Source organism: Phaethon aethereus (genome assembly GCF_964289735.1).
Source record: "Phaethon aethereus genome assembly, chromosome: 2".
Lineage (NCBI taxonomy): Eukaryota > Metazoa > Chordata > Aves > Phaethontiformes > Phaethontidae > Phaethon > Phaethon aethereus.
The window spans coordinates 22,242,964-22,270,890 of NC_138582.1; the positions used below are offsets into that span (position 1 = coordinate 22,242,964).

General features: G+C 36.4%; 1 protein-coding gene across 2 annotated transcripts in view; it reads right to left on the reverse strand.

Moving 5' to 3' along the window:
* The window catches only part of ZFPM2 (zinc finger protein, FOG family member 2), a gene marked incomplete at both ends in the record, with an annotated part of 319,351 nt that overhangs the window by 229,382 nt on the left and 62,042 nt on the right, over window positions 1-27,927 (reverse strand). Inside the window, 2 exons of one of the 2 annotated variants that reach the window (XM_082015643.1) lie at window positions 11,331-11,432; window positions 26,182-26,340. In XM_082015643.1, coding sequence (XP_081871769.1) covers window positions 11,331-11,432; window positions 26,182-26,340 — 261 coding nt within the window. The remainder of the gene's footprint in view (window positions 1-11,330; window positions 11,433-26,181; window positions 26,341-27,927) is intronic. The other variant, XM_082015644.1, reaches the window with a different exon arrangement.

The following is a 27,927-nucleotide window of genomic DNA, read 5'->3' on the forward strand; positions in this document are numbered from 1 at the left end:
ATAAAGCAGTTTTCAAAGGGTTAGGAGGGAAATGTATTTTGACAATCAAAATATTGTCTTTAATGGTATGCTGAACACAGGATACATTACCAAAACCCACTGAAACCTGCCAGTTTAAGAAATAAAGTCACTAGCATCTCTCACTAGGTGTTTGTATCCAACTGCTGGACTATAGCTGTGGTTTGTACATCATTCAATATATTAACAGATCCATCCTTCAATTGTTCAAGCCAGTGTTACTATGTAGTATTCCGCATGCAATAATCTTAGCTGAATCAATGAGAAAAACACAACAAAGAACAAAATAGTTGTGGACTGATTACATGTCCCTTTTGATTCTCACCCCATCTGTTTCCAAAACCAGACAATGTTTCCTAGTCCTCTGAAATTACCAGGGTGTTATATTGCCTTTATGACCAAACTACAGTGGAGACAGCTGAAAAGTGCAAAGCTTTCTGCCAGCCTCTGCAGGTCCCTTGGTGGATGAAACTACAAGAAACAATGCATTGTAATGCAGATGTTCATTGATTCCCTGCAGAATTTCACAACTAGGAGTCCTTCACTGTGTGACCTACAGGGATTTGTACTTTACATAATATCCACTATATCATGTCCAAAGCGAAGTAGCTAGTGAATCTGATCATTCGTCCCTTGCACATGCCTTTCCCAGTTATCAACGTTTTTCAGAGAACAAGAAGTCTTTTGTGCTCAAAACGTAAATGCCAATCAAAATAGATACAGAATGTATCACCTTTCATTCAGCGTTCGATGCCTTCTATGAGTTGGGCCAATACTCTTGCCTCATGCTGGACATACACAAGTACAAAAGAATTTAGGAAGATACTGGATCAGTTTCAAGTCTACATAGCCTAGAAACTTGCCTACTTGCAGATTAAGATAGTTTCCAAAGAACAATTTACACCTAACAACAAAAATGAAAAGCCTTGCTATGTCAAATAAATATTTCACAAATGGGTAAATAAAGGCCCAGGAACAGTAAATGAATACCATCAAACTCAAAACTAATAGACATGAAGGTTTTAGATAGTTTCCCTTTTCTGAAGCATTTTGACTAGGATAAAAATGAAGTTTTGCATCTGAAAGTATTCTAAAAGGCTAATTGTCTAAATAAAGTTAAAGTTCTTCAAATGTGAAATATACATATGAGAATATGTTACTTCTAAACTAGGTTCATTTCTATGGTGACTAATTTTGGAATTAAATTTAAATTCACATATATATGTTAACTGTGTGAAACAATGATAAGGAAATGGCATCCCAACTGACAAACAGTTGGAATGCTTGACAAAGGGCTCCAGTATTCAGTGATGAACTCGCTGCTTTTTGATATTTTAAGTTGCAAGTCGAATGAGGTAACGCTTATCTCCAGGTTTACAGAATCCTGCTATATTTGCACCTTGAATAATGAAAGAGATGCTACAGAAGTCACCATAACAAGTGATGTCAAGATGGAAAATATCTCTTAGTTTTCAAAATTTAGTACTGCTTATTCACATGATTTTAGGGAATTGTATTACACTAGCACCTTGGTGTCCATTATTTCTGGCTAGTGGGCATCATTTCCTTTTGCCAGGTGTGACCATAAATGAACATTTCCTCCATGACTTGATTTTGCTTTTACACATGCTCAGTAGGTCACGCAACAGCCTGTTTGCCACAAAAGTCAAATTTGCACATGGGAAAGGTCACACCAAAGGTCTGATTGTTACTTCCATGTGAGTTCACACAGCCACTCTCACTTTCTCATCTTTCAGGCCTGTACAGGGAGCAGTCCACCGCCAAGATCAATTGCCTAGAAGAACAGCCATTTTCTGTACTAAGTATGTCTGTTAAAGGTAAAGGAAGGTTAATTACCTGTGCCAAAGAATGGTTCTGGGCACTGAAGCCAAATAGGGCCATATTTCTGTGCTGGGAGACTTCCTTAGTCTTTCAACAGCTGACTGCATACAAACTCCCTCTGGAGAATGCTCCCTGCAATGCTTTAACTCCTGAACCTTGGGATCTGCTTGGGAAGAGAGTCAGCTGGCCTCAACCAAAATCATGCCATGGACCATTTTAACACTTCACAAGTATGTACTACTCATCTTCTGTCACTACTGAATTTACTAACTCAGGTGTAGCCTATTTTTCCTTACAGATCTTAGACCTGCATCTTCTCATTAAAAGACAGGAATGTGCTCATCACGTAAGAGCAGAGAGGTGAGGTCCTGAGAAAGGTTTGCAGGAGGAAGCGGCTACTTCAGCCAGTGGAGTAATTCATCAATTCCAGCTGGTCACGGCAAGATGGATATCCTGGTGCTCCTATAAATGGTCCCAGGAAGACTTTTAAAATATCATATATTTAAATATCAATTCTTACAATCATTTAGTGATATAAGAATCTCAGCTTTTGTTACAAAACAATGGGGCAGGAGGGCAAACCTCAAGAGTTCATGCTTTTAGCAGATATTCAGTAGCAAGTCTCAGTGATGTATGGATGAAGACTGTAAGTTAAAGGCAACAACTACACCATAAAGGTCAAACAAGTTGAATATAATGCAAGAGTACTTGGGGAACAGTGGTTTTAGTCAATCAGGCCTAAAATGGAATGATGTTTTGCAGAGTTCAGCAGATAGTTTCAGGTCATCAACACAAATCTGGGCTATGCATGGAAGAAGACTAGGAACATTACAGTCGTTGAAGACTTAGATCAGTTCTATATACAGGACTGAAAATTGTTCGAAATCCTGCATTTAACCCACAGGTGTGGCAACCTCTTAAAACAGCTCCAGTATCAGAACCCAAACCATGAAGCCAGTGGTCCACTAGCATTTACTTCATCTACCTTAATAGTATTCAAGTGTCAAAATAAGACCTGCAGTGCAAGGGTTAACTTGATGACCATTACCCCCTTACTGTTGCTCTTCCCTGTCTGCATGGCCTCCTCCTAGTTCCAAACCAGTGACGGGAACTGGATCACGATCCACAGAAATCTTTCCCTGCTCCTCCAAGGTCCCCTCCCAACCCCCGGTATGGGATCCTGGCTCTCTGCTTTTAATCCAATATCCACTTCAGTACAGAAGATTTATTTAGACTGCCTCTTGTTTCATAAAGGGCTCCAAAAGTCTGTAGTGATTTTTGACACTTTGTTATAATGTTTCTATGACCCCCCCACCCCCTCCTCACATACCACACCACCACCCAGCCTCATTTTCATATGGATACAAAGCGTCGGGATAAAATGATGGTTCATTATAGTGGTACAGAGCTCTTATCTTCATCCGGCAAGAGTCATTTCCTTCCAAAGATTGAAATGCAAATGTGAAAATTAATGATAACTGCATTATCTGATAGCAGAGATAATACCGATTCACTGTCAGAGTAACACACAGTCGTTCTATGATTTCCTCTGCTTCTTCACAATATTCTTCTTACTGTCAGACTATATCTATGGTTAACTATGTTTCATGGATTTTTGTTAATTTACATCAAATAGCATTTCCAAGATCTTCTATCTACCACATTTCCACAATCAAAAAAGAAACGAAATCAGGACAGTAATCTCCAAGTCCTTCTTAGGACTGGTTTAAAAAGAAAGAAAGAAAATAATAATAATAAAAAAAAAAGGTAAAAAGGAGAAAAAAAAGTCTATCGTTAATGTCTGTTTCCATTTTGCAGTGGTCTGCCAACCATTCTAATCTATATTATACACTTTTGCTTTGTAACCCAAACTGTTTACAGTACTACTAAATAATGCAGAGTAAACCCAACAATCAATAAATATTTATAGTGATTCTTATGAATGGTTACAGTAAATTTATTCAGAAAAGCTTTTCACAGTACTTTTTATAGCAGGTAAAAGTGTGAACTTGGCACATCAGATGTTCACTAGAGCCTTTCTGATCCACATCTCGCTAAAGAAATACACCAAAATTCACATGAAAAGCCTCTTTCTTTTATTAATGATTAATAGCAGCATAGCTCAGTATATCATTATTTTAGAGCATTATTTAATTTTCTGTTTACTATTTTTCTTACACTTTCTGATACATTGTAAGAAAAATACCAACCTGTAAAAGTAATTAAAAGAAACTACACTGTGCTATTGAGAGGAAATGGCTTGAAGTTGCACCAGGGGAAGTTTAGATTGGGTATTAGGAAAAATTTCATTACTGAAAGAGTGGTCAAGCATTGGAACAGGCTGCCCAGGGAAGTGGTGGAGTCACCATCACTGGAGGTGTTCAAAAAACATGTAGATGTGGCACTGTGGGACATGGTTTAGTGGGCATGGTGGTGTTGGGTTGACGGTTGGACTTGATCTTAAAGTTCTTTTCCAACCTTAATGATTCTGTGGTTCAACTATCCTTCATACTTTTTTCAACAGTTCTCCGATATATGTATATGAGTTATGATGAGTCTTCTGAGATGTAACATGACTTGTGACTTCATCCAGCTTTACTATTATCAATAGCAGAAATTCTGTTAATTTACTAGAGGCAGAATTTTACACATGGGAAGCTTTCATTTTATGTGGAGATGAATGTGAACAATACATAACAAATTACCATAAAATGAAAATTAGAGTTTTAAGTTTATTTTCCACTGCATATTTTTTTTCAGTTTGGATATGTGGACAAATCCCATTTTCTCACTTTCTATGAAAAATTCAGATACATTTCAAAAAGAACTTCTGAGACTGACTTTCAAGACTATCCAACTCACAAAATCAACTTGTTCTGCAAGAAAGCTGTGCTTCTCACAGCTATGAAAGTAAGAGCCCACATAAGGAATAAGGATAGTCTAGTTGACAGTATACTACATGTGAATTAAGAAGAGAGAGATACAATTCCTCTTTAGGACCAAGATTTTCTGAGTGGTATTAATTTCACCTTTGTAAATGCCCTATACTCAGTTCCCCAACTGCTAACACAGAGAATATTTCTGTCTTAAATGGCAGAAATTTCAGCGATGGCAGAAGCACTCATTGGTTATTGGAACTCCATGGGAGTAAAGTCAAAAGGACTGAGCACACTGGATGGTGGAGTTGATTTTGGAAATCTTTTCTGTCTTAGTCAGAACTAGAAAACTGTGTCCCATCTGTCTACAGTGAAGGAATTTGCCCTTGCATATTACTGACAGAATAGGTATGGGATGTTTTCTACTATAGTGTTTTAGTCTGTCACTACAGAATAATAGCACAGAATTTAGAAGAGCACAGAGAAGCTATCATTCATAACATAGCTTGAATACGCAATTACTGGAGAAATAAAAATTGGGAGTTGCTTGTATGGAGGACTCCTATGTACTTATTCATTATAAATGCATCCAAATGGTACAATATTTATGAAAGTAGCATAGAATATAACCATTTATTCATTCCATTTTAGTTACAAGGAATTATCATGGTCAGCCAGTTTAACTTCTGCCTCAGTGGAGTCTACCCCATGTAAAAAGGCCAGTTTTTACCACAGAACTGAATGTAAATGAATGTAAATGTAAATAATCTCATGACAGACAAATTACTTCTCATAAAATGTTCCCATAATTAACTTTTTAAGCACTAAAATCTTTTCTTTGTGTCTGAAATTGTGGAGCTTCAGCGTCCATTTAATCTTCTGCTAGATACTTTTGCTAGAAAGAGTTGTCCATTGTTATCAGATTTTCACTCTGAACTTCAACTACTTTAATTGCTGTACTTTAATTGTTTCTTGGATAAAATAAATAGGAAAAGGACCTAGACTTTTTCATAACACCAGTCCATTCAACATTCTAGTGGCTTTTCTCTAAACTTGTTTCACATTTTAACATCATTCTTGAAGTATGAATGCAGGAGGTTCAGCATCAAACAAGACTGAAAACCAGACAAGCAAGATAATTTGAGAGCCCACACGTATCCTTTACCCACAACTCTATTTTTTGGGATCAACCTTGGTTTGGTAAATCCCAAGATCTGTTTCAGACACAGTGCTTTCTGTAGTAAAACTTCTATCAACTTCTCGCAAGCAGATGACTTCATATCTTACTGTAATGAAACTAAAATTTTGCAGCAGATAACATGTCAAGTTATTCAGATCCTGCAATAGCAATACCTATCCATTATTCACCATTTTCATAGAATCATAGAATGGTTTGAGTTGGAAGGGACCTTAAAGATCATCTAGTTCCAACCCCCTGCCATGGGCAGGTACACCTTCCACTAGACCAGGTTACTCAAAGACCCACCCAACCTGGCCTTGAACGCTTCCAGGGATCGGACATGCACAACTTCTCTGGGCAACCTTTTCCACTGTCTCAACCACCCTCAAAGTGAGTAATTTCTTACTTATATCTAATCTAAATCTACCTTCTTTCAGTTTACAGCCATTACCCCTTGTCATCACATGCTCTTGTAAAAAGTCCTTCTCCAGCTTTCTTGTAAGCCCCCTTCAGGTACTGGAAGGCTGCAGTAAGGTCTCCCCAGAGCCTTCTCTTCTCCTGCCTGAACAAACCCAATACCCTCAACCTCTCCTCATAGGAGAGGTGCTCCATCCCTCTGATCATATTTCTGGTCCTTCTCTGGACCTGCTCCAACAGGTCCATGTCCTCCTTATGTTGGGGGCCCCAGAGCTGGATGCAGTACTCCGGGTGGGATCTCACCAGAGCGGAGTAGAGTGGCAGAATCACCTCCCTCGACCTGCTGGCCACACTTCTTTGGATGCAGCCCAGGCTACCGTTGGCTTTCTGGGCTGCAAACGCACATTGCCAACTCATGTTGAGCTTCTCATCAACTAACACCCCCAAGTAGTTCTCCTCAGGGCTGCTCTCAATCCATTCCCTACCCAGCCTGTATTTGTGCTTAGGATTGCTCCGAACCATGTGCAGGACCTTGCAGTTGGCCTTGTTGAACTTGTTGCCCAGCTTGCAAGCCTGTCAAGGTCCCTCGGGATGGCATCCCTTCCAGCATGTTGACCACACCACACAGCTTGATGTCATTGGCAAACTTGCTGAGGTTGCACTCAATCCCACCGTTCATGTTACCAACAAAGATGTTAAACAGCACTGGTCCCAATACCAACCCCTGAGGAACACCACTCATCATTGGTAATGACAAGTGTTCTTTGGATTATAAACATATTGCAAAGAACTAACATACTTCAGCTCACCATTACATATTAAGTTGATTTTAGAAGATCTATTTTTTCCATAAACCTATATGGATTGACATTCTTAGTAATCCACTTTAATAAAAGGGTTTTATACCACTTACCCCATTATTTCCAATGCGACCACTGTCATGTGGACAGTCTGTCATTATCCAGATCAACCTTGATTTACTGCTTTTGAACACGTTTGGTTCCTGTACTGTTCTAGAATTTCCAAATCATCTCAAAAGTTTCTGAAAACTTAAGACTGCTGTGGGACAGTGGGTCACCTAGCTCCTAAAAAAGTTAAATTCAAACTATCAGACTGCTTAAATTAGCTAGGATTAGCAGGTTTAACACATTGATCAGTTGTTGATGGAACAGAAGTACAGTCATCACTTACAAATAGGTTTTCCAGCACAAATATGTTTTAAGTAGACCAGAAACATTTACATTATTCTACCCTTTTTCTTGTCCCCTATAACTATTAAGTCCTGACTTGTAATAGATCAATACCAGTTTTCTAATGTTTTTTTCTTACCACATTTTAAGTAGTCATCTTACTGTTATTAGTGAAGCTACTGATAGATTTTTAGTTACTTTTTTCTTTTTTTCTTTCAGACAGGTATTACAATTCCTAGTATGCACTAGGAATCCACTAACATCCACTGTTTTTCCATTAATTTTAAACTTGGATTATTATTTTTTTTTAATTCTCTTCTAGATAAAGCCAACATAGCCTTTACTTTTATTATAGCTTTTGGAAAATCTAAAAAATTCTTCTTAAACACTTCCAAGTTACACTTCCATACTTTTTAATTAAAATATTTTCTCCCTTAATACCATTCATATTTGCTGCCTCTTAAAATGACAAGTACAGTGGACTGAACTTGTACTCACCAATACAGGCATGACCACTAGATGACAAACTAATTTCTAGTTCTTTAAACAACTTCTCTTTATCTGCCAAGATGGCATATAATTTCCTTATATTGGGTTCAACAATATTTTAGTTGAGGAGCCTGGTATCGAAAATTTTCAGAGATTTTAAGAAAGTTCTGGTATGGAAGCATGGAACCTCAAGGATGTTTCATTCATAGATCCCCAAGTTCATGAGGTTTTTATTCTTACATGGAGAAGATATCCAGTAAAAAAGGGAAAGATCCTATTCTCTCATGTGTTGTCTGTAGAAGACATCTCTTATGCAGGACATTCGCCTTTTGTTCATTACGTGTTAAAATACTAATCACTGGCCTCACACTGATATCCTAGCAATAATACAAAGGCTATGCAACTATATATATCTACATGTATAAAGGCATCCAGCTGATGGCAAACAGTATATTTAAGGCTGTAAAATGACGTCTGCTTCCACATTTAAAGACATAAGCCTTTTCATATAAAAATTGTTTTAAGTCCAGTCTTGCTTTGCAGACTCTTTCTACTCCTTGGACTTTTGCTGTTGGTCATAATGGAAAAAGAATCAGGTCCTTTACTGTGTGTCCCTATACAGTCTATTGACCTCAGTTCCCATTATTCCAGATTGGTCTTCTCGTTAAAAAGAATTGTAATAAATGAGGACAGAGACAATGAAAACTGAGAATAGTTTAAAAAACATTCAGGTAACACTCAAAGTGACTACACAGAGTAGGCATTATCTCTGCAATTCCTTGATGGTCAGTGAAGGTCACAAGACTATGTGATCTGAAAGACTGCTTCAGCAGAAACGCTTTGAAGCTACAGCACATTTAACATTAGATTTTTGTTCATAAAAATATTCTAATTACAGAATTCTGGAAACGCATGCGAACCATTTAACAATGCAAATTTTCAAACAGAATAAAACTCTAATTAACGTCAGAAGCTTAATTTTGACCCATACGTGAGTAAGTTGTTGCTAATGAGTAACTCGCAGAACTTCAGTCCCTGGCAAGTACTGGCTCTGAAAATAACAGTATGTTCCCTTAGTGCTAAAAAAAGAAAAAGAAAATTAAAATAACAAAACAATGCTACTATTTATATGCATCCTTGAGTTGTCACATTATCAGTTGACAGCAACTTGCATCATGCAGAACACAGTCATTGTTAGATTCTGAGAGAGCTCCATCTCAGTACGGAGAGGCAGACCAGATAATAGAGAACATACCATCTACTCATCATCTACTAGATGAATGGTCATCTGCTCTTTGAGATAGTACCTCTACTACAAGTTGGTAAAGTTGCTGAAGAAATGGTTCTGTTTGTGCTGTGATAAAATTTATTCCTAATTAACCAAAATATTTCATGCTTTTTTTTTTCCAAGATCTGAAAGAATTTATCTTTGTACTACATGGTCGAAAATGATCTTCTGTTGATTGTTTCTTTTTCCATATCAATAAATAACCAAATTCATTTCAGAAAGCATGCATGATGGAGAGTATGGCATGTTGTATGTATCAATTCCTTTTTTCATACATATTATAGCCTTGTAAAGAACCAATACTTAAATAAAACAGAGTTGTTTATTTCATGTTGGTGGTCATCAGTTTTCTGAAGTCAAAAGGCATTTTCCCATATTCAGCTTTGACTACCATCTTTTCCCATGTCAAAGCTACCAATAAATATTAAAAGAAATACACACATCTTACTGCTTAACTGAATTTTTTCCCAACTAAAAAAATACTCCTTTTACTCCATACTGTCACAAAAGAGATCTCAGAAGCTTTTGTGTAACATCGCTCATATGTAAAGCAGTAACAGCCAACAAAATGCATATTTAACTATGTTGAAATACACTAAAAACAAAAAAGCCACAAAAAGCTTACCAATTTCAGATAGAGTTTATTTATAACTAAATTAACAAGTCATACGTTTATCACTGACAGCCTTCAAGTCTACTATGCAGCTGGAAAAGGCCATTCTGCTACATCCAAAGATGTCTTTTGTATTATTTTAAATGTACTGTAGTATATTTTAATACTAAATCTTGTTTTCATGTAACACCAGAGTACTTTATATAGAATATCAACTTATTTGTGTATTACCATTAAAAAAAATTAAATGATACCATAATAATTAGATATACTATGTCTTCACTTTTGTTTGCATTACATTTTCCAGCTACTGGTTTCAGAAAATTACCATTAGTTTTGTTCTTCTCTTCATGGAGAACATACAGATTTACAAAATCAAGCAAGGATGAAAATGTGATTGAAATATAGGCATTTTTCTAATGAAATATTATTATTGCATTATAAATTATTGATAGAACTCTTCCAGAACTCTTTTCTGATGTGCTCATTCTCTTTAGGAGAAATTTTCATAAGAGATACAGCTATTCTGAGCGTATATTTGGCTTCAGATGCACATTTTCCAACAGCACTATTAAAATATAGTCAATATAATGGATTTTTAAGGCCCATTCCAGAGTCCATGTCCATGAAAACACTGCATTGAATTCAACTGCAGAATTGCCTGAGAAATACAATTTACCCCTTTGTCTTAGGTTCTTTTACAGTACAACAGAGGTTTTACATATTTATATTGAACAGTACTTGGAGAGTGTTCCCATGTTACCATCGCCTCTTACAACTTAGCAATGTTAGGCTTGCACCATCTTCATTGCATAATAGAAAATGTTCCTGTGAATTACTGTTTTAATGTGAAGTTCTAACACTTCATTGACTGAAATCTGAGTTTCTCTTTCAACTGAAATCAATGACCGGGTGTGCTGAATGATTTCTATCAGGCTAAAACAGGTAAACAAAGTCCTTGAAAATGTCAGTAGATACCACACCTATTTGTTAAGTTCAACATGTTGCTAAATGTAGGTCCAAAGCTTGAGAAGAGACACAGGTGTTTGGCTGGTCTTCCGGTTTCAGAAAACAGAGCAGAAAAGCTTCTACCTTAACACAACCGTGGAACCAGAAATTTACTGATAAATTTTAATCCTAAAGTTCTAAGCAGCAACAATATTTCCCTTTATAGCAAGTAGGTACATAAGGCATTTTATGTTGAACAATTTACCAAACGTATAGGCAAAACCTTTTTTTACTCAAGAACTTTATATTAGTACTTATCCTTCAATATTCTGGATTCCAAAGGATCATAAAAGAAATAGTCCATTAAAAATCAATGCAAAGCATAACACATCTACTAAAACAACAATATTAAAAAATACTGGAATCTAGTTTAAGAAATTTCTGTTGACTTTCAGTTGTTTTTTCCTACCTGGCCCATCCCAATCTTCAGTCTCCACAGCAAGCTGCCCTGGTTTCTCTGACCTTGCATCACCATCAGATTCTGCTGCCTCCTGGATGCCTTCTTCATTGCCTGAAAAAACAATCAAAGAAATAGAGTGTTGACATAGTTCAACGGTATTTTAGGCAGAGCTCCTACAAAATCCAAACAATTGCTTACATGCATAAGTGAAAACATGCATGCCTATAAACAGAGAGAAAATGAAAAAAGTATTATTAGGCACATAAACATCTGTGAGTTCCCAGTGACACAAACAAGCCATGAGTATCCAGTCCTTCCAGTTCGGTGGAGAAACAGATCCTGGAAACCAGTGTTTAATCCATACGCTTAAAAAAGAGAATCACTACTTGCACCTAATTCCATAAACCAACCCACAAAAGTATTAAGTTTGTATGTACAAATGAAAGAAAAAGAAATCAGCTTGAATTGACATCTAGTTGATTCTTACGCATTGCAGATTAATGACACTCAGTACAAAAATACGGTCCACTAAACATTCCGGCTTTTCCACAATTAGTGGAGATCTGCTCTATGGTATGTAGGCATTTAAGGAATTTACCCTTAAAGGTTATAAGTTACCAGCAGGTCTCTATGATAATTTTCTCCCTATCAAGCTTTATCTAAAGAAATGCAACATTTCTGATGAATTTTAGAATTTTCACCATCCAGAAGTACCTGAGAACGCCTGTCTGCTTTCAGTAAGTATCCACTGTAAGGTTGTATACAGGACACACTGAACCTTTATGATAAGGTTAAATTTTTAGAGATAACCATTGAATTATTATTTGAAGAATTCCTTGTTGAAAGTGCAGTTATTTCACTTAAACAAAGATTCTAGGCAAGCTCCATGCACAAATACTTTGAAATAACCACTACAAAAAATTATATTGAAGGTGAGGGGTTCAGGTATTAACACAAAATAGTCTGGCCACAGTAATGTATTAAATGACATGTCCAAGTGCTTATCCAGGCCAGTACTTTACTGCATTGGTAGATTTTTTTTTTTCCCCACTACTTATCAATCCAAGAAATTCTAGCATAAGAAGACACTACAAAGAATGAAAAAATCAAACCTGCACAATTAACTACATCAGTCAAATAGGACCGATTTACGGCTTAATTTTTTTTATCAGTCTCAAAGCAAACTTTTTAAAAACCTATGTCCCGCAGAAAAGTGGCAGCACTAGAAAATAAATGCTGTATATTTCAGAATCTGAAAATCAGACTGTTGATTTGACAATAGCAGAGCAAGAAGGAGCAAAAAGCACAGCAATTAAGCAGTAACTTGTGATTTTTTTCCCCACTCATGATAACAAAAGTTTTTATTAGCAACATAGGTAAAGAAATGTGATTACAACAAACCATGCCAGATCCCCATACGTTATCACTGGAGCTATATTTATACCAGATAAGCTTGTGACCCAGAGTTTTCAAGTACATGATTATATACAAACACTATAAAGTATTAACTTCATGTGCACATGTAACATCTTGTAATAACACATTCTTCCTTGCATTCATAAAAGAAACAGTTTTTCAAACCTAAGTATAAGAGCCTGGTAAACTACTTCTCAAACAAACACAATACTAAATTCACTCCAGACTCTGATAACAAAAATATAGTTCGGCATATTCGTAGTGCTAAAAATATAGTCCAGTGTATACATAGGCACTTAAAGTTAAAAGACATCATGAATATCTAGTACAATTTTTCTGTTAAACACACTGTATAATTTTACCCCAGCATGTGAACTTCATGTGCCTCAGTTCCATCTGAAGTTAGCTTCATAAAGCCATTCTAAATACTCACATGCTGAAAAAGCTATCAAGTTTCATATAAGTAGTTTTAGCAATTATTTGTTTTTATCTAACTACCCTATTTTGAATTAGCATTTGTATAGTTACTTTGTAGTAACCAAACAGAATTCTGCTTTTTTTGGGTGGACTGAAGAACCTATCAGGTACTTTTACCTTTATAGCTACTTACAACTGCAACAAATTGTTCTTTAATGGAGAGCCACAAAGGACAATTTTCCAAGCTTCAAACCTGGCAAGATCAACTCCAGTTTTCTCCAAAATGTTGGAAGGCACTTCACAGCAAGGGCAATTCCGATTATGAGTTTCTAACTCAAGCTGTATAATCACCATAGAAAGCTCTTAAAATGTTCTTCGGATGGAATTTTTATACTAAAGGAAATGTTTCTCTTCCACTGTAAAAAATATATCTCTATGGACTTCATCAGAATAACAAGAAGAAATAATAAAACTTCTTTTAGATAGAGTCCAAGCATGGAAAATTTTAGCTCCAAAATATAAAATTTTTTCCAGGTTATAATATATGCAAACCTGGTGTTAGCATGCAAATTTAAGCATTCTTTCAATCAATGCAACCAACCAGAACATCAAACAAACAAAACTATTAGAATTGAAAGAGGAGGAGAAACTTATGTGAAAAGATTGGGCTGAAGGGCAAAAGAAGGACAGAATTACAGCTAAGGTATACAACTTAATTAAGTATTTGTGAGATGAGGAAAGATCTAAAAATTTATGCTAGCAGATGGCTTAACTTCATTAACTTGCTTTTTCAGTGTTTCATGAACTACAGTGTTACATGTTTCTCATAATCAAGTTTTCATGATTAGTGCATGTCCTGTGCAAATAGAGTAGAAGAAAATACGTAGAATTCACATTAAAGAAAACTTTGGTTTGCATCTAGAAGTATTTTTAATTATTCTCATCAATATTTCCTACTATTCACCAACTACCATTACACACCTGAAATATCGTAACACTGATTTCTCCTGTTCCCCCATACTACTCTTCCTCTGCACTGAAGCAATCTGCTTGTAAAACCAAGAAATGGTTCATTACTGTGCCTTCAGAATCCGCCAGTGAAGCAAGTCTATCCCAGGCTCAGCTGAGCGTCAAGGTCGGATGAAAATGGACCACCAAGTCAACCAATGTGCTGGAGACTGCAATTTTAAGAAGCCAAAAGGAGGCTTAGCAAAAGAGCTGATAACAAAACACATCTCTCAAGAGCTTTTCCTTTTTCCCCTTACTTAATGCTGCTTTAGCAGCTAACATTTGTTTAGCACAAAGGAGTTTATTTCCTTACAGAATTTATTTTCTCAACATTGTTTACCTTTTTTGTTCATTCACTGACTATTTTCCAGTCTCAATAAGACTATTTTTTTATATTTATTTTAAAACTGATTATATTTTTCTTCGATTTACAGGTGTAACCATTTAATTGGATCCAGGACATGTTTTTTCTTTCTTCCAAATCAAATCAAGTGCTTTTTGCTTTACATATACTACTCACTTTGCTACTAACCTATTGTTTCCTACCTAATCCCATTGTTTTGTTTTTTTCTCCTGCTTATTTCTCCACTTTGCTACTCAATTACATTTTATATTTAATTTAAAGGAGAAATAACTTTTTATTATCAACACCAAAGAGTGGTATAGAAGTACCAGCAATGACAAGTGCTCTGAAATAGAAGCAAACCTCCTTCTGTTTCAGTTTTTCCTTCTGGAAACTAAGATCGGTAAATGAATTCTGTCCTTTAGAAGAACATTATTGCATTAAAAAAAGACTCATATGAGCAAGAATCTATAATATCATATAGGACGTTTAGTCATGAGTCAGTTAAGCCTACTGGCCTTTGAGCTATTTCTCTGTATTTGGTATTAAAACTACACTTTGGGCAGAATTCATCTCCTCTAACCTTAGATGTCTGAAAGTTAAGTTAGTGCCAACTAATTACGTAGGTGCTCCTACAGACAGGGAAGGGAGAAACCTCCACAGTGACTCATCCTATTCAAGGATGCCTGAGATACGAGACCCCTCTTAGAGTTAGTTGAAATGAATCATCCTCTGAAACACAAAGCTTAGACTAGGAACCTATCTTTAGCCAGCTAAAGTTAGGTGAAACAAATCTCTGCCTACGATAAAGTCCTGAATACTCAAAATACTGCTTAACTAAGAGGAAAGAAAAAGTCTTAGTCAAACAACTTCAGTACTGTAATATGAATAGAATTTTCATCTTGACCTTACTATTTCTTACCAGCATTAACTGTTTCTGTTGCTCTTCAAAAACAGTTTAAAGTTTTTTAACGTGGTTTTTACTGTCCTAGTGTTGATCCAAAAGATGTAAGTGAACATGCTAAACCACTGTAATTCAAGGTGGTACAGTTGGTCGGGGAATTTGAAGACTGTAAAAGAGACATATTACCAGAAACATGAGAGGGAGAACTCTAACATCTCTGACAACACTGACAGGGAGGAGAAGAGAGACTTTAATATTAACAGGTAATTTCACTTTAATCTTTTTAACAAATTAAAGACTTCCCAATCTGTAATTAATCAGCTTGTACCACAAGTAGTTGTGATATTTTAAAGCAGCACATGGGTTAGCAGTTCTTCTCAACCCTGCTGTTTTAATCCGTGTTGTTCCTATCAGTGTTAGGCTCTTACAGAAAGTCTTGTACAATATAACTATTGAACTTTCTTGACTAGCAATGTTACAGCAGCTGTTAGTCACTCTGTAATGTATTTTGCAATCAGCTAAATCAACCAAGTATTTTTAACAATGAACAGTTCAGAACTGACAGATCTACTTTCTTGTTCACAACTGCTTATCACAGCATAGATATCATATATGTTTGCCAGGTGCTTCCTATAGTTAGGATACCTTCACAGAAGCCGCTTACAAAAGATAAGGTCATAAAAGAGATGAAAAATGTGCAGGCTTCATACACTCATGGTTTTATCATCAGACAAAATAGCTTTGGGTGAAGGACTGTACCAGTCACAAACAGCACACAGCAGCTTATTTTAGAGTGAGAGAACATTAAAAGTTTGAAATTCAGTTTGTGCTCATTCTTCCTGGCAACATAAATGTAAACTTAAATTGTTAACATCCTAATACAGCTGTTCAGAGCAAAACATCACTTCTCAATTGTAATAAATCAATTCAGAAATAAATTGTTACAAAGTCTGTAGCGTTCTGCACTGCCAAAAGGAAAAACGGACAGGATGCACAGACTTGAGGAGCCGCTCACTGTAGACTTTAATTTGGCAAGGTACATAACTTTACATACATTAACAGGCCAGTGTGACTGGTCATGAAGGGGCAGGATTTCTTAGGGACATGGAGGAAGGGGCCCTTCCCTTCTTTCTACCATAACCATAGAGCAGCAATAATTCCAGATGCAACCAAAAAAGGATTCTCAGGCTGTATATTTGAGCTAGATGCCAGAGCCTCAGAAACTATGTATTAGCATACAAAAATTATCCTTTGTTATTTACTTTATCACAGTGCCTAGGACCAGTAACGCAGCTTACACACACAGATAATCTTGCTCTTGAATCCTAAAAACACACTGTAAACCCAGAATCCTTGCCAGGAACCTCTCTTCAGAAACAACACTCGCACAACTTTGAAACAAATCATAAACAACTTAAAATTCAAATGCAATGTACTTAATCCATTTAATTTAACTTACTTTTTGGCAGCACACATTATTCTTAAGAATACCAATGACATCTAACAAGACTTAACTGTCCTTCCTGCAGATTAGTTCTTTTTAAAGGTTGCTATGTATATATTTAACAAGCAGAAATCTCTAATTGTAATGGCAATGCAGGTTTTCAGCAGATATAAAACATTCTGGGTATAAAATACATGTGAATAATGCAAAAAAAAATGTTTAAATCAGATTTTGGTATGGAAATAGAAGTCTGAGAATAAAGTTACTAAATAAATTGGGAGGGATGTTTCCATACTTTGCCATATTTGACATCTGTTGTGAGGACAATGTAAACAAATACAGTGCAATGTAAACGGATTTATTCTACAAGCCTTGCAAGGACAGAGAGAGAGAGAGAGAGAGAGAGAGAGATCTGGTGCTATCACTACCAGACTCTGTTATCCCTTCATCTGATGTATATCAGAAATCATTTCAGTGAAACCCACCAAAGTCAACTGAGACACCCCACTCTACAAATACAGTAAGTCTGAGCAAATTCTAGCCCTCAGATGATGGATTTGCTAACACACCTGAAAGGAACCAGCACTAGTACATGTTAATCCACTGCATTTTATTTCACATTATATTCAGCATCTCAATACTTTGCTTCTTTGCAAGCAATTATTGTTTTCTATCATGATGATTAACAATCATAATTTCTCCTGAGATAAATCTTATTTGAAATAACTATACATTTGTAGCTGTCCTAAGCACTGTTAAAATTATTTATCCAGCAAATGTTAGAAACAATGCACTGTCTCTTATCCTAACTTTTAGGAAAGGTCTATGAATATCCATGTGTTCGTGAGTACCTTCCTGTGTGCAAGCTGTTAATTCTCCAAATAACAGTGCGGAAACTATTTTGGTTCATATTAACATCACCACTTTGTTTAACAAAATGTCTTCTTTACACAATGACATTTCAGCACAGTGATCATGTTAAAGAACAGTGTCAATTATTTCTAATCATTTCAGCTATGGCATTTTTTCCTGGCAAGTTCGTCGAGACTGAGTCTGGTCTTCCTCTTTCTCTACGTGTTTGATACGTTCTCATTAATGCACTGTTTGTTTTTGAAGTCCTTTCAAGACAAAGATCACTCATTCAAATGTATTTCCTGCAGAACAGTGGAAGTGTTCTCTAAATTGTATTCCAGACTTCCCTTCTATTAATGAGTTTTATATTTATCCTAATTTTTAGGGAGCAACTCTTGTGGCATCAGTACTACAAATGACTATCGTTCAGATGTACTGGCTACACAAAAGCTTCTATAGATTTAAAGGAAAAAAAAAGAAAAAAAGTCTTGCATGTTTTCAATCTTTCCCCATTAAAACTTCAAATACTAGAACTCCATTAGACATATTCAAGTACCAACCTGGGGTTCAAACTTACATAGCTTTAGGCACTTGATTAGAAAAGCAGCAGAAGCAGATTTTAAAAGATATTTAGAAGTCCTAAACAAAGTCTGTTGCTTAAAATATTTTTCAAAAACTATTTCAATGGAAATTGACAATCCATGAGATTCTAAAACACCCTGCAGCAGAACAAAGAGATGACTTCAGAAACACTCTAGCAAATTTCCAACTCTAAGTTTGAAGACTCTTCTGCAAGTTCATATTTTGACTTAATTAAATAATAATTCTGTTTCTTCCCCACTGCAGAAATATTATGTCTCTTATGAGAATTCTTCATCCAACCAAGAAAATCTCATTTTATAACGTGCAGCTGAAATCATTAACATAGACACATCGCATTTTCCTATGATTTCCACACACTGCTACACTACGAGTAGCAATATGTATCTGTTCTTAAAAAGCAAAATTTTAATTTACCTTGTTGTAAACATTTTCATGCTTTTATTTGAAATAATCAACGCTCCAGGTACTTCAATATCAAAAGCAGTCAATTCTCTATTGTTGGAGGTATATTTCCACATATATGCTATATTATACATGGTTTCAAAAACAGCCTAGACTTCTGTGAGTCAAACACATGAAAAAGACTTGGCAGTCATAAATAAGTGCTTCTTTTTCTCTTATCCACAAGAATCTATCCAGCAGTAGTATTTGCCTTACCAATATTTATCCAACGATGTCATAAATGTGGCATTTGCTTCATTTATTTTTTCTGATGCTTTGAGAGTTAAATTACTGCCAATATCACCACTGCTGATTTATATAGTACACAGCCTGTGAGCAACTCTGCTTTTTGGACCCAGGTTGGCAACAATTTTTGAGGGACTATCTCAGAATTCTTCAAAAGTATCTAAAATTTTTATGTCAAGAACACCAAATTAGACAAAAAAACAGCAAAATGGACCTTCATTATAAAGAAAATTAATAATGTGTATAGTACAAATGAACTAAGAATGTGCGGTGAAATTAATCATTTGTGCATTTCATATTTTAATGATGATTACCCTTATTAATTTGCAATTTATAGTCTGTCAAATTTGAACTCAAATTTAAGTTAATCCAAGTTCAAGTTTTGTCACTTTCTAGAAAAGGGACATTACACTACGTGTTGTAACCAAATAATCCCTTTCCTCATAGCAGGGATAGAATTCACAATTTCATGGTTCTTAAGAAAAACAAAATGTGCTGACTGAAAAGGCTGGAGTTGCTTTCCTGAACTGCTTAAAGTTGAGTAAGCTGTTTAAATGTTCCTCTCACTTTATAATTCTGTACAGTTAAAATAATGTGGGTTTTTTGAATCTATGTATTTACTTCTTGAAACATAGCTTGCTAGTTTCTATTTGAGACATAGTTTTCTGCTTGATGACCCATTATTTAACTTCTTGATTAAACGAAGGGTTCGCTTGTCTAACTTAGGTCAAATTTTTTTCCCACTAAAGTTGATGATAATACCAACATGGATTTCAGTTGGACTGAAAATATGGCTGGAGTGGTTTACATATGGGTTAGCAGTAAACAGAAAAGAGTACAGGAGAGACAATCTCGTTATTCTGGAAGCCTTTCCATGCTCTCCAAGTGAATGGTGAAAAAAAATCACTCCAACCTTTTCAGAAATCTCCTTTCTCTTCCAGCAAGTAAATATGTGGTTCTCTGAGCTCCAGTAACAGAAAAAAATGAGAAAGCATGAGAGGCAAAGCACGAGGCAAATGCTGATGCTCAGAAGAAAAAAGTCTCCTTTCATCCTGGCAGGATCCAATCTAATTCTAACTTAGCACCCTTCGAAGGCTATTATCAGATCACCCCCTTCCTTTCTTTGTCCATATTCAGCATCTGACAAGAAGTATGGGAGATGCACAGGATTCAGTTGTTCCAGCTGAATGGGATACAGACAAATGTATGGGAACTCCCACTCGGGGGAACATGAGAGTCCAACACAGGTTCACAAATGTGCACACAAGTCAATAAGAGGTAATTGTTGTGTTTTTGGAAGAAGTAGCACTGTGAGTTCTTATGCAGATTCTTGTTATCCTAGGAGATGAAAATACACCATCACACATACATGCCCTCTGCCGTCTTTGCTTACCAAAAAGAATAATTGTGTCCTTCATTTACTCGGAAAGCCTACATAAAGAAAATGTAATGAATTAAAATAAATTTTAAAAAATTAAAGGAATATGAGCTCCAGGAGAACAGAAGTATTGCCAGGGAAAGATAATGTCAGGCGCAGGGAGGGGGAGTGTCTGGTGCCAAGCAAAGCCGAGGGCTTTGCAATCACCTCTATCAGTGCTCTATCAGTGTCTACACTCCAGCCAAATCCAGAGAAAACAAGGAGTCAAAGATTCAGGTCAATAAGCTTATAGGCGATTTGCACAAACAGCTCCTCCAGCAAGGTAAAAAACAAAGTCATATTGGCTTTTCTTTTTTATTCCTTCTCTTTGAACTCCCTGGTCCAAACACACCCTGGAAATGTCAGTGTTATATGCAAGAATTTAAAGAGCTGAGCTTCTTAATCCCGTTAAGAAATAAGAACAAAGTTGCCTGTAAAGATCTCCTTATTGAGCTAAAAGTGATTATGGTATAGCTGCCTTATGCTGATCCTACTTCCACTTGCTATAGCAAAAGAAGGAGAAATTTGTCATGAAATCCATTACTGAAAAGGAAAGAAACATTATTGATTAAAAGGTTTCTGGTTAAAAGAAAAAAAGAAAAAAGGAAAGAAAAAAGACATAAATCTACTTTTTGATCCAGAAACAGAGAATAGCAAGCATATTGTTAGTCATTACATGCCTAACATGAAAGAAGCAAAAATATTTACACAGATGCACACAGGCATACACACACAAAGTCATACTCCAGAGGAAAAAGGGACACACAGAAATAATTTTCAGGGTGTTAAGAGTTTGGCTGGTATTATAGATGGTAGCATGATAGCTTTGCACATGAAGTATGAAGGGAAAGATTAATGCACAGAAGAACTTAGCTTTGTATATGCTTTTTCTTATATGGAGAATCACACTGCAGCTGTTTCCCTGAATCTCAAGCCTGGCTGCACAAACAGGTCACATGGTTTAACATAAAAAATTCCAGTCCTGAGCTGGTCTGGCAGGCTAGTGACAAAACACTGTACACGAGCAGAAAACTTGGATCAGGTTCTGAGCTCATCCCCTCCTGCCCAAGCAGAATACAGATATAGCAGCAGGTGTACACTCGGTATGCAGAAGCCCATATATTCCTTGAGTTCTCTCCTTGCTGACTTAGAACTGTATCTGAGTTTCAGACAGCACTGGATTCCCCTCATCCCCTTCTTCCCCCACAAATAAAGATAAGCAATGTATCAGGTACTGCAGCCACGCATCAACACTCTGATTTGCTATGGGCATACGCAGCAGTTTGTGCTACAGATCCTAAAAGCATCGCATCATGAAACAATCCATCACTATCCCACCTTATGCATCCCCCATCTTATGTCACCAGCTGAAGCAGTTAACAGTAGGCAACAGAAGCCATTTGCTTTCCAGTCTGCCAGCGGTAGTGTTAAGGCCACTGAGGGCTGGTGCCAATGCTACCTTGTGATGAACTAACTATGGGAAGCCTACAACATAAGGAACAAGCAAAATAGCCATCCTACAAGCAAAGAACAGGAGAATTCAACAAAACTGTCCTGGTAAGCATGGCAGCAAGAAATGGATATGTCTTCTTTCTCTAATTATCAGATACGTACATTCCTCCATTTGCCTCTTTGTTCTGGAAACAGTCCCACATTTTCTCTTGATTATAGCCCTTCCTCCATTTTCTTCTCTTGCCTCTTTCCTTCTCTGAACACAGCTACTTAACTATCTACTAATCTCAAGTGATCTCTCTCATTGCTCAAGATAACTTTTCCTTTGAAAGTTAATCCCTCATTGAACACTTCTGCTAAGAAGGTCATAAGGAACTGTAATTTGTTCAGCCAGTTCCCACCCTTACGAAGTAGACAAGGCTCCTATTCTCCTTGGTGTTTACAGAGGGGAAGAAGTGTCACCTCCATATGAGCATGGCAAACTTTCTAAGTAAGAGACAAGAATATTTTTTATTTTTCCTGAGGGTATCTTGGGAGGATGACAGCAATCAGAACCTAAAGAGCCAATGATAAACTACTTTGCAGCCCACATGAACTTGATTTATGCTTTGCTTTTCTTCCCATCACCTCCAACTTCTTGGCTTTTGTATCGTGCTGTTTGTGCCCCCTTCTTGTATCTGACCTCCTGCTTTTATTAGCCCCATCATGCCTCCAGCTCACTTCTTCTCTTGTCGCTGTTATCATCACCTCATTTTCTTATTCCTACCCATAAAAGACAAAAGTTAATCTGTATGTACTATCTCCTTGCTTCCACAGCAGGCTTTCAGCCACCTAGTCTATCACTCTCCTGCATGGGAGACAGGCTACTTTCTCTTTATTCAGACTATCTAAATACTGGTGCTTATCTAATAAACCATATAGATATGAATTTATTCTGAATTAATCTTAATCTAATACAGACTCTGACTCCAGATACCCACTGTCTGGACACTGAAAAAAATCTTCAGCAACGGAGGTTCCAGGCTAACACAAGCTTTGCATGGACATCATCATCAGATACCCTCTTTATCTGCAGTGCATAAATTTGTAGTAACTAAGCATAAACAGCAATTTTCAAACGCCACAAACTGACAAAATGCAATGCATTATCAACAAGGCTACCTCCTACCAAATTTGTTGTTTCTACTCCAAATATTGAGACCAGTGTAACTTTGTAGTGGAAGCACACTATGACTGGTTATTATTATCGCTGTTTCAAAAATATTCCCTTTCCCCTAATCTCACTTTCAAAACTGCAAACAAATCAAACTTCTAACTGCCATCTATTCTGAGGCTCTTCTAAGATACTCATTCTTGGATGGGAAACTTCATCCAAAAAATTAAAAATTCACCGCTGCAAATTTAAACCACTCCCTGATAAATAGTAGGTTGCTAACCTCCAGTTTTGCTTTTAATATTTACCTGCTTAAACACTGTTCACTTCTTCACATTTGAGTGTAAATCAAGACTACATAGGACTAATTATTCACACGTAGCAAAGTTAATTGTGGTTTTGTGGTGTTGCAAAAGTGTGGGAGGAGGTGGAATTTTCCAGATTCCTTGTCGTAAAAGCCATTAATGAGCAAAAGGAGAAGGGAAAAATAATAGCCAAAAGTCATAATTTTAAAAACGGTGAAGTTGTAATATGACATGTAGCTCAATCAATGTGATTAATTTGCTTCACACTTTGCAGAGGCTTTCTCCTTCGCCTTCTAATTCTGGCAACTATTCTGCTGAATCAATCTCACAAACCCAAATTAATAAGGTGGGAATGACAAGTACGGCTTTATAAAGGTTAGCTGTTTGCAATTTAGACAATAAAAGACTGCTCTCCGCTTATAATATAATCAGGCATAATTTGACAGGAAAATGTCTTCAGTCAAAAAACCCAAAGTTACCAAGTTGTGAACCTCTACGTCCTCTACTTTCATTCATCTGAATGAATTGTAAGTTCAGTAAATTTTTGCCATCAGTGCTTAGTTTGGATAGTTAAAAGCCTCTGGTTTTAGGTGACACTTGGATTCACATAGCTGGGGAAATATGAAAAACATACTATGGGTGAAGCCTCTCAAACACCTCCTCCCCATCATTTGTGCCATTTGTTTCCCATGTCTTTTGATTACTGCAGGAAGCCTCACTACTCAACTGTCCTCTTGTTCTGGGTCAGCTAGGAAGAAACCCTGGGAGAGGGAAATGGAGAGCCAGGACAGATGAATATTTATATCCAATAAAATCCCCTTACTTTCTAGAACCTTTAATGGTCCATGCTAGCACAAGTAGAATGCAGAGATACCATAAAGGATTACCATACCAATTCTGATATTTTCTGGGAAAAGGAAACCTGTTGCATGAGACAACACAGATCTACACTCATTTTTCACTCCCTTGCAGATATCAGTCATTTACAGGCTGCCACTATGGTCAAAGAGCAAAACAAAAAACAGAAAGTCAGGCCCTCAAAACAGAAATTAGAATGCATTTATTTGCTCTCTAACCTACTTGGTACATATCTCATTTTCAAGTTGTTATTCATGATGTTAAAGAAAAAATATTTTTAGGGAAAAAAAGCTTATGTCTCATACCATCTTTTAATTTCAGAACTGAAGCACTACAAAGAAAAAAAAAAGGGTTATGAATGATTAACAGATTCATGACAAAAATAATAAGAATTAATCTGACTTTTAGTATTTACTACATAATACAGTCACAAACCCTTCCGTTAAGAAAAGGGCACAAAAGAAATGTATTTGCTTTCCAGATTAGTTTTGTCTTCTTGGATTTTATTCTCAGAAAAACATACATGGCCTCATGCTAACAACACTTTAGTTAGCATTGGTAGGCCCTGGAAACACCGCAAGAAGTACAGAAAAATAACTAAATCAAACTGATAGGAACTGATAGTGGTGCATAGTCTTCCACTGCTGACAGAAGGAACTCAAGAGACGCCAGTATAACAATTATGCAAATAGTGGTTTAAATAATTATTTAGTAATGCCAGTAACAGGAACAGTACTTTTTTTCAGCTAAGGAAAACAGTGTCTGAGGGGCATGTGAACAAATGAATGCTCAGTAATTGCAGAATTTGTTTACAGCACAGTTATAATAGCACTTAATTCCCCCTGTTTGTAAAACATTTCCATTCATAATCTGGTCTCTCCTCCTTCACAGTAAGATTTGTGGCAGCTAAACTCTAAACTATTGACTAGACTGTTTTGATCACTTAGGATGGCTTACTAAGTACCAAGAACCTGTAGTGCAAAAAGTAAATTCTGTTTCCAAAAGTTTGTAAGCTACATAGAGGATGTGTAGAAAAGGCATTTTCATGCCTTCTCCCGCTGATGACTGAATACTCTCTAAGAAAGACTAATATTCTGCAGTCATAACATTTGACTGTTCAAATGCTTTTATTCTACTTTGTCCAAGACAGATGAAAATAATACAAGAACAGGAGCATATCAAGGTGTCATGAGGAAATATATGTCAGTATCTGGGGAAGAACAAAAAGACAGAGAAATCATCGATATCCAAATGCTTCTGTTAGTCCACAAGAACATCATCACAACAACTCCACTTATTTGATAGGCATCCTTACCTGCAGAAGACAAACAATAAAGCAATCAAGTGGAAATCTGGCAGGAAGAAGGTTAAATCAATGTTCTAAATAACAGTACATGATAGCGTGCTTTTTCTGTCAGCTGAATGGGAAACAGCACAACCTTGCAGGCTGAACACTGGGTAAGAATGAATTGGTGTGGCTTATGCTAAAATACCTCTATCTTCAATAATGTGCAAGTAACGAATGCATCAAATAGGCATCTGCAACTTTAAAAGTTATCCTTTCACAAATCACTAGTTTTCTACCATGCATAATAAGTTCTATAATAAGCTCTATTTTAATCCTAGAATCTACAGACCCAATCTGTTTTTCTAGCAATGTTTCCTAGGCAAAGAAGCAGTGAACAGACATGCTGCATTGCTAGCTTTGGATCTGATAATAATTGACTTCTGAGGCCTGTTCTCTACAGTTAAATACGTAGAAAATAACATTCTTGGAGGAAAGCATTAAAGGCAAGACGATTCACCTCCCTGAAAAGTACATCTTCCAGCACATTTAAATATTTACCCCTTACCAGACTTAACTCCACAAGTGACTCATTTTCCTATTTTTAAGGTACTATATTAACAGGACTTTTTCTACATTTTAAATCAAAGTATCTTTTTGACCAATTGGACGCAGTTTGGCCAGTATTCCCTCAAAAGGCGGGCTACAATGATTACCTTTATTACAAAAGTATTCCACTTCTTCACAGCTCAGATTTTCAGGCTCAAACTCTGCAGAAAAGCTTTCCTCCAACGGAAAGTCTTCTTTTGAGATAGTATCATTTTCCTCAGACAGGCACTCTTCTTCTTCATCCTCAATGGCATCCTCAAGGGGCCCTTTAAAAAGAATCAGGAACACTGTGGCAAAACCATCTAACAGGACAATGTGAAATAAAACCTTTGTGCACTTATAACTGGAGGTCTTTAGCTAGTTTTTCCTTCCATGGCTGTGTTCAGCATTTATTGGAACTGGACAAATAACATGTTATGGAAATTGAAATTGGAAGTGACTGTTTTCCTGATGACTTCAAATCAGAACATGCAAAGTGTTATTAATAATATGTATTAATAATACTCAGACATGGGGGTTTTTTTCATTATTCATCAAGCTCTAGTATTAAACGCAGACAGCTGTAACAATGAAAATCAAAGCTGTACATGTAAAACATGTAAACAGTGAAGACCCTTCTCTTGTTTATTAGTCATTGTTTTTTGATGCTGAATTACAGTACTTATGAGGTTCCATTTACAGGCTTCATTTCTCGAGTTAACAGTACTGACTGTGAATCACTACAAAGGTATTGACAGTATTAACTCCAGCTTATTCTGTTATTCTGTTTCAACTAGCACCTGACGGGTCCGTGATCATTCATTCACTAGACTCTTTAATAGACTCTCAGTCAATGGACGGGCCTTGGACAGACTATCACTTCATTTCACAGAGGCCAAACAACCGTTGTGGTAAACTACTAGCCCAGGGCTACAGAAACAGAAGCCAGTTACAGAAGCAGGGTACAAGTCTGAATGTGAAATGGCAGACTGAGGTGTTTGATTCACCTTCTGGTTACCTAGATATACTATTGCCACAGAACCTCTTGAAGAGCCGGTGCCCGACAGATCTATAATACATAACACCCAGGTTACCAATTGGAATGTACTAAAAAATTAAAATTTCTTCTGTCTCATATACACACACTTCACAATCATTGGTTAATAGTAACTATTTGCTAAAGACATCGCCTGTGAAGGTGTAGAATTTTACCCTAGATTTAAATAGAGATTTGAAGTAACTGAACATATTTTAATTTAACTAAGATTTTATTAAATGTCAGTATGTTTCAAAATCCATCTTAAGGCTGGATTTCAAAAGAGAGATTTCATTATACATGGTTGAAGCTTGAAAAAAATTACATATTTCACTCTCCAATGAAAGCACAGCCTCATTCATAATTGACTGAGTATTTCTTCCTTGAAATGGAATATAGCTGGCTAATGAAAAAAAATGTAATTTGTATTTATATGATAGTTTTCCAGTATTAAATACACTATTCCTATATAATCTATCATGCTGAGATACAATACATAAATGATTCTGTTACATTCGATGAAAAGGAAAGGATACATTTTTAAAAGAAATCAAATATTGACTACGCTCTAATTTTATGTAATTTATTATGAACCAGTTACTACCTACATTTATTAAAACAGCAAAATTCACTTTAGGCTAGGTCGTGTAATTCTTGCTTCAGAGGAATATGATGGTTACTTTTTATTGAAATTGATTGAGATTCCCAGCTGGGATTCCATCAATTACTATAGCTTACTATCTTTCATGGAAGTTTGACTATTTGTGCCAGTTGAGAATCTGACCAAATGAACTCACTTTTGTGGACACGTACTCACCAACACTAGCTGTCATTCAAC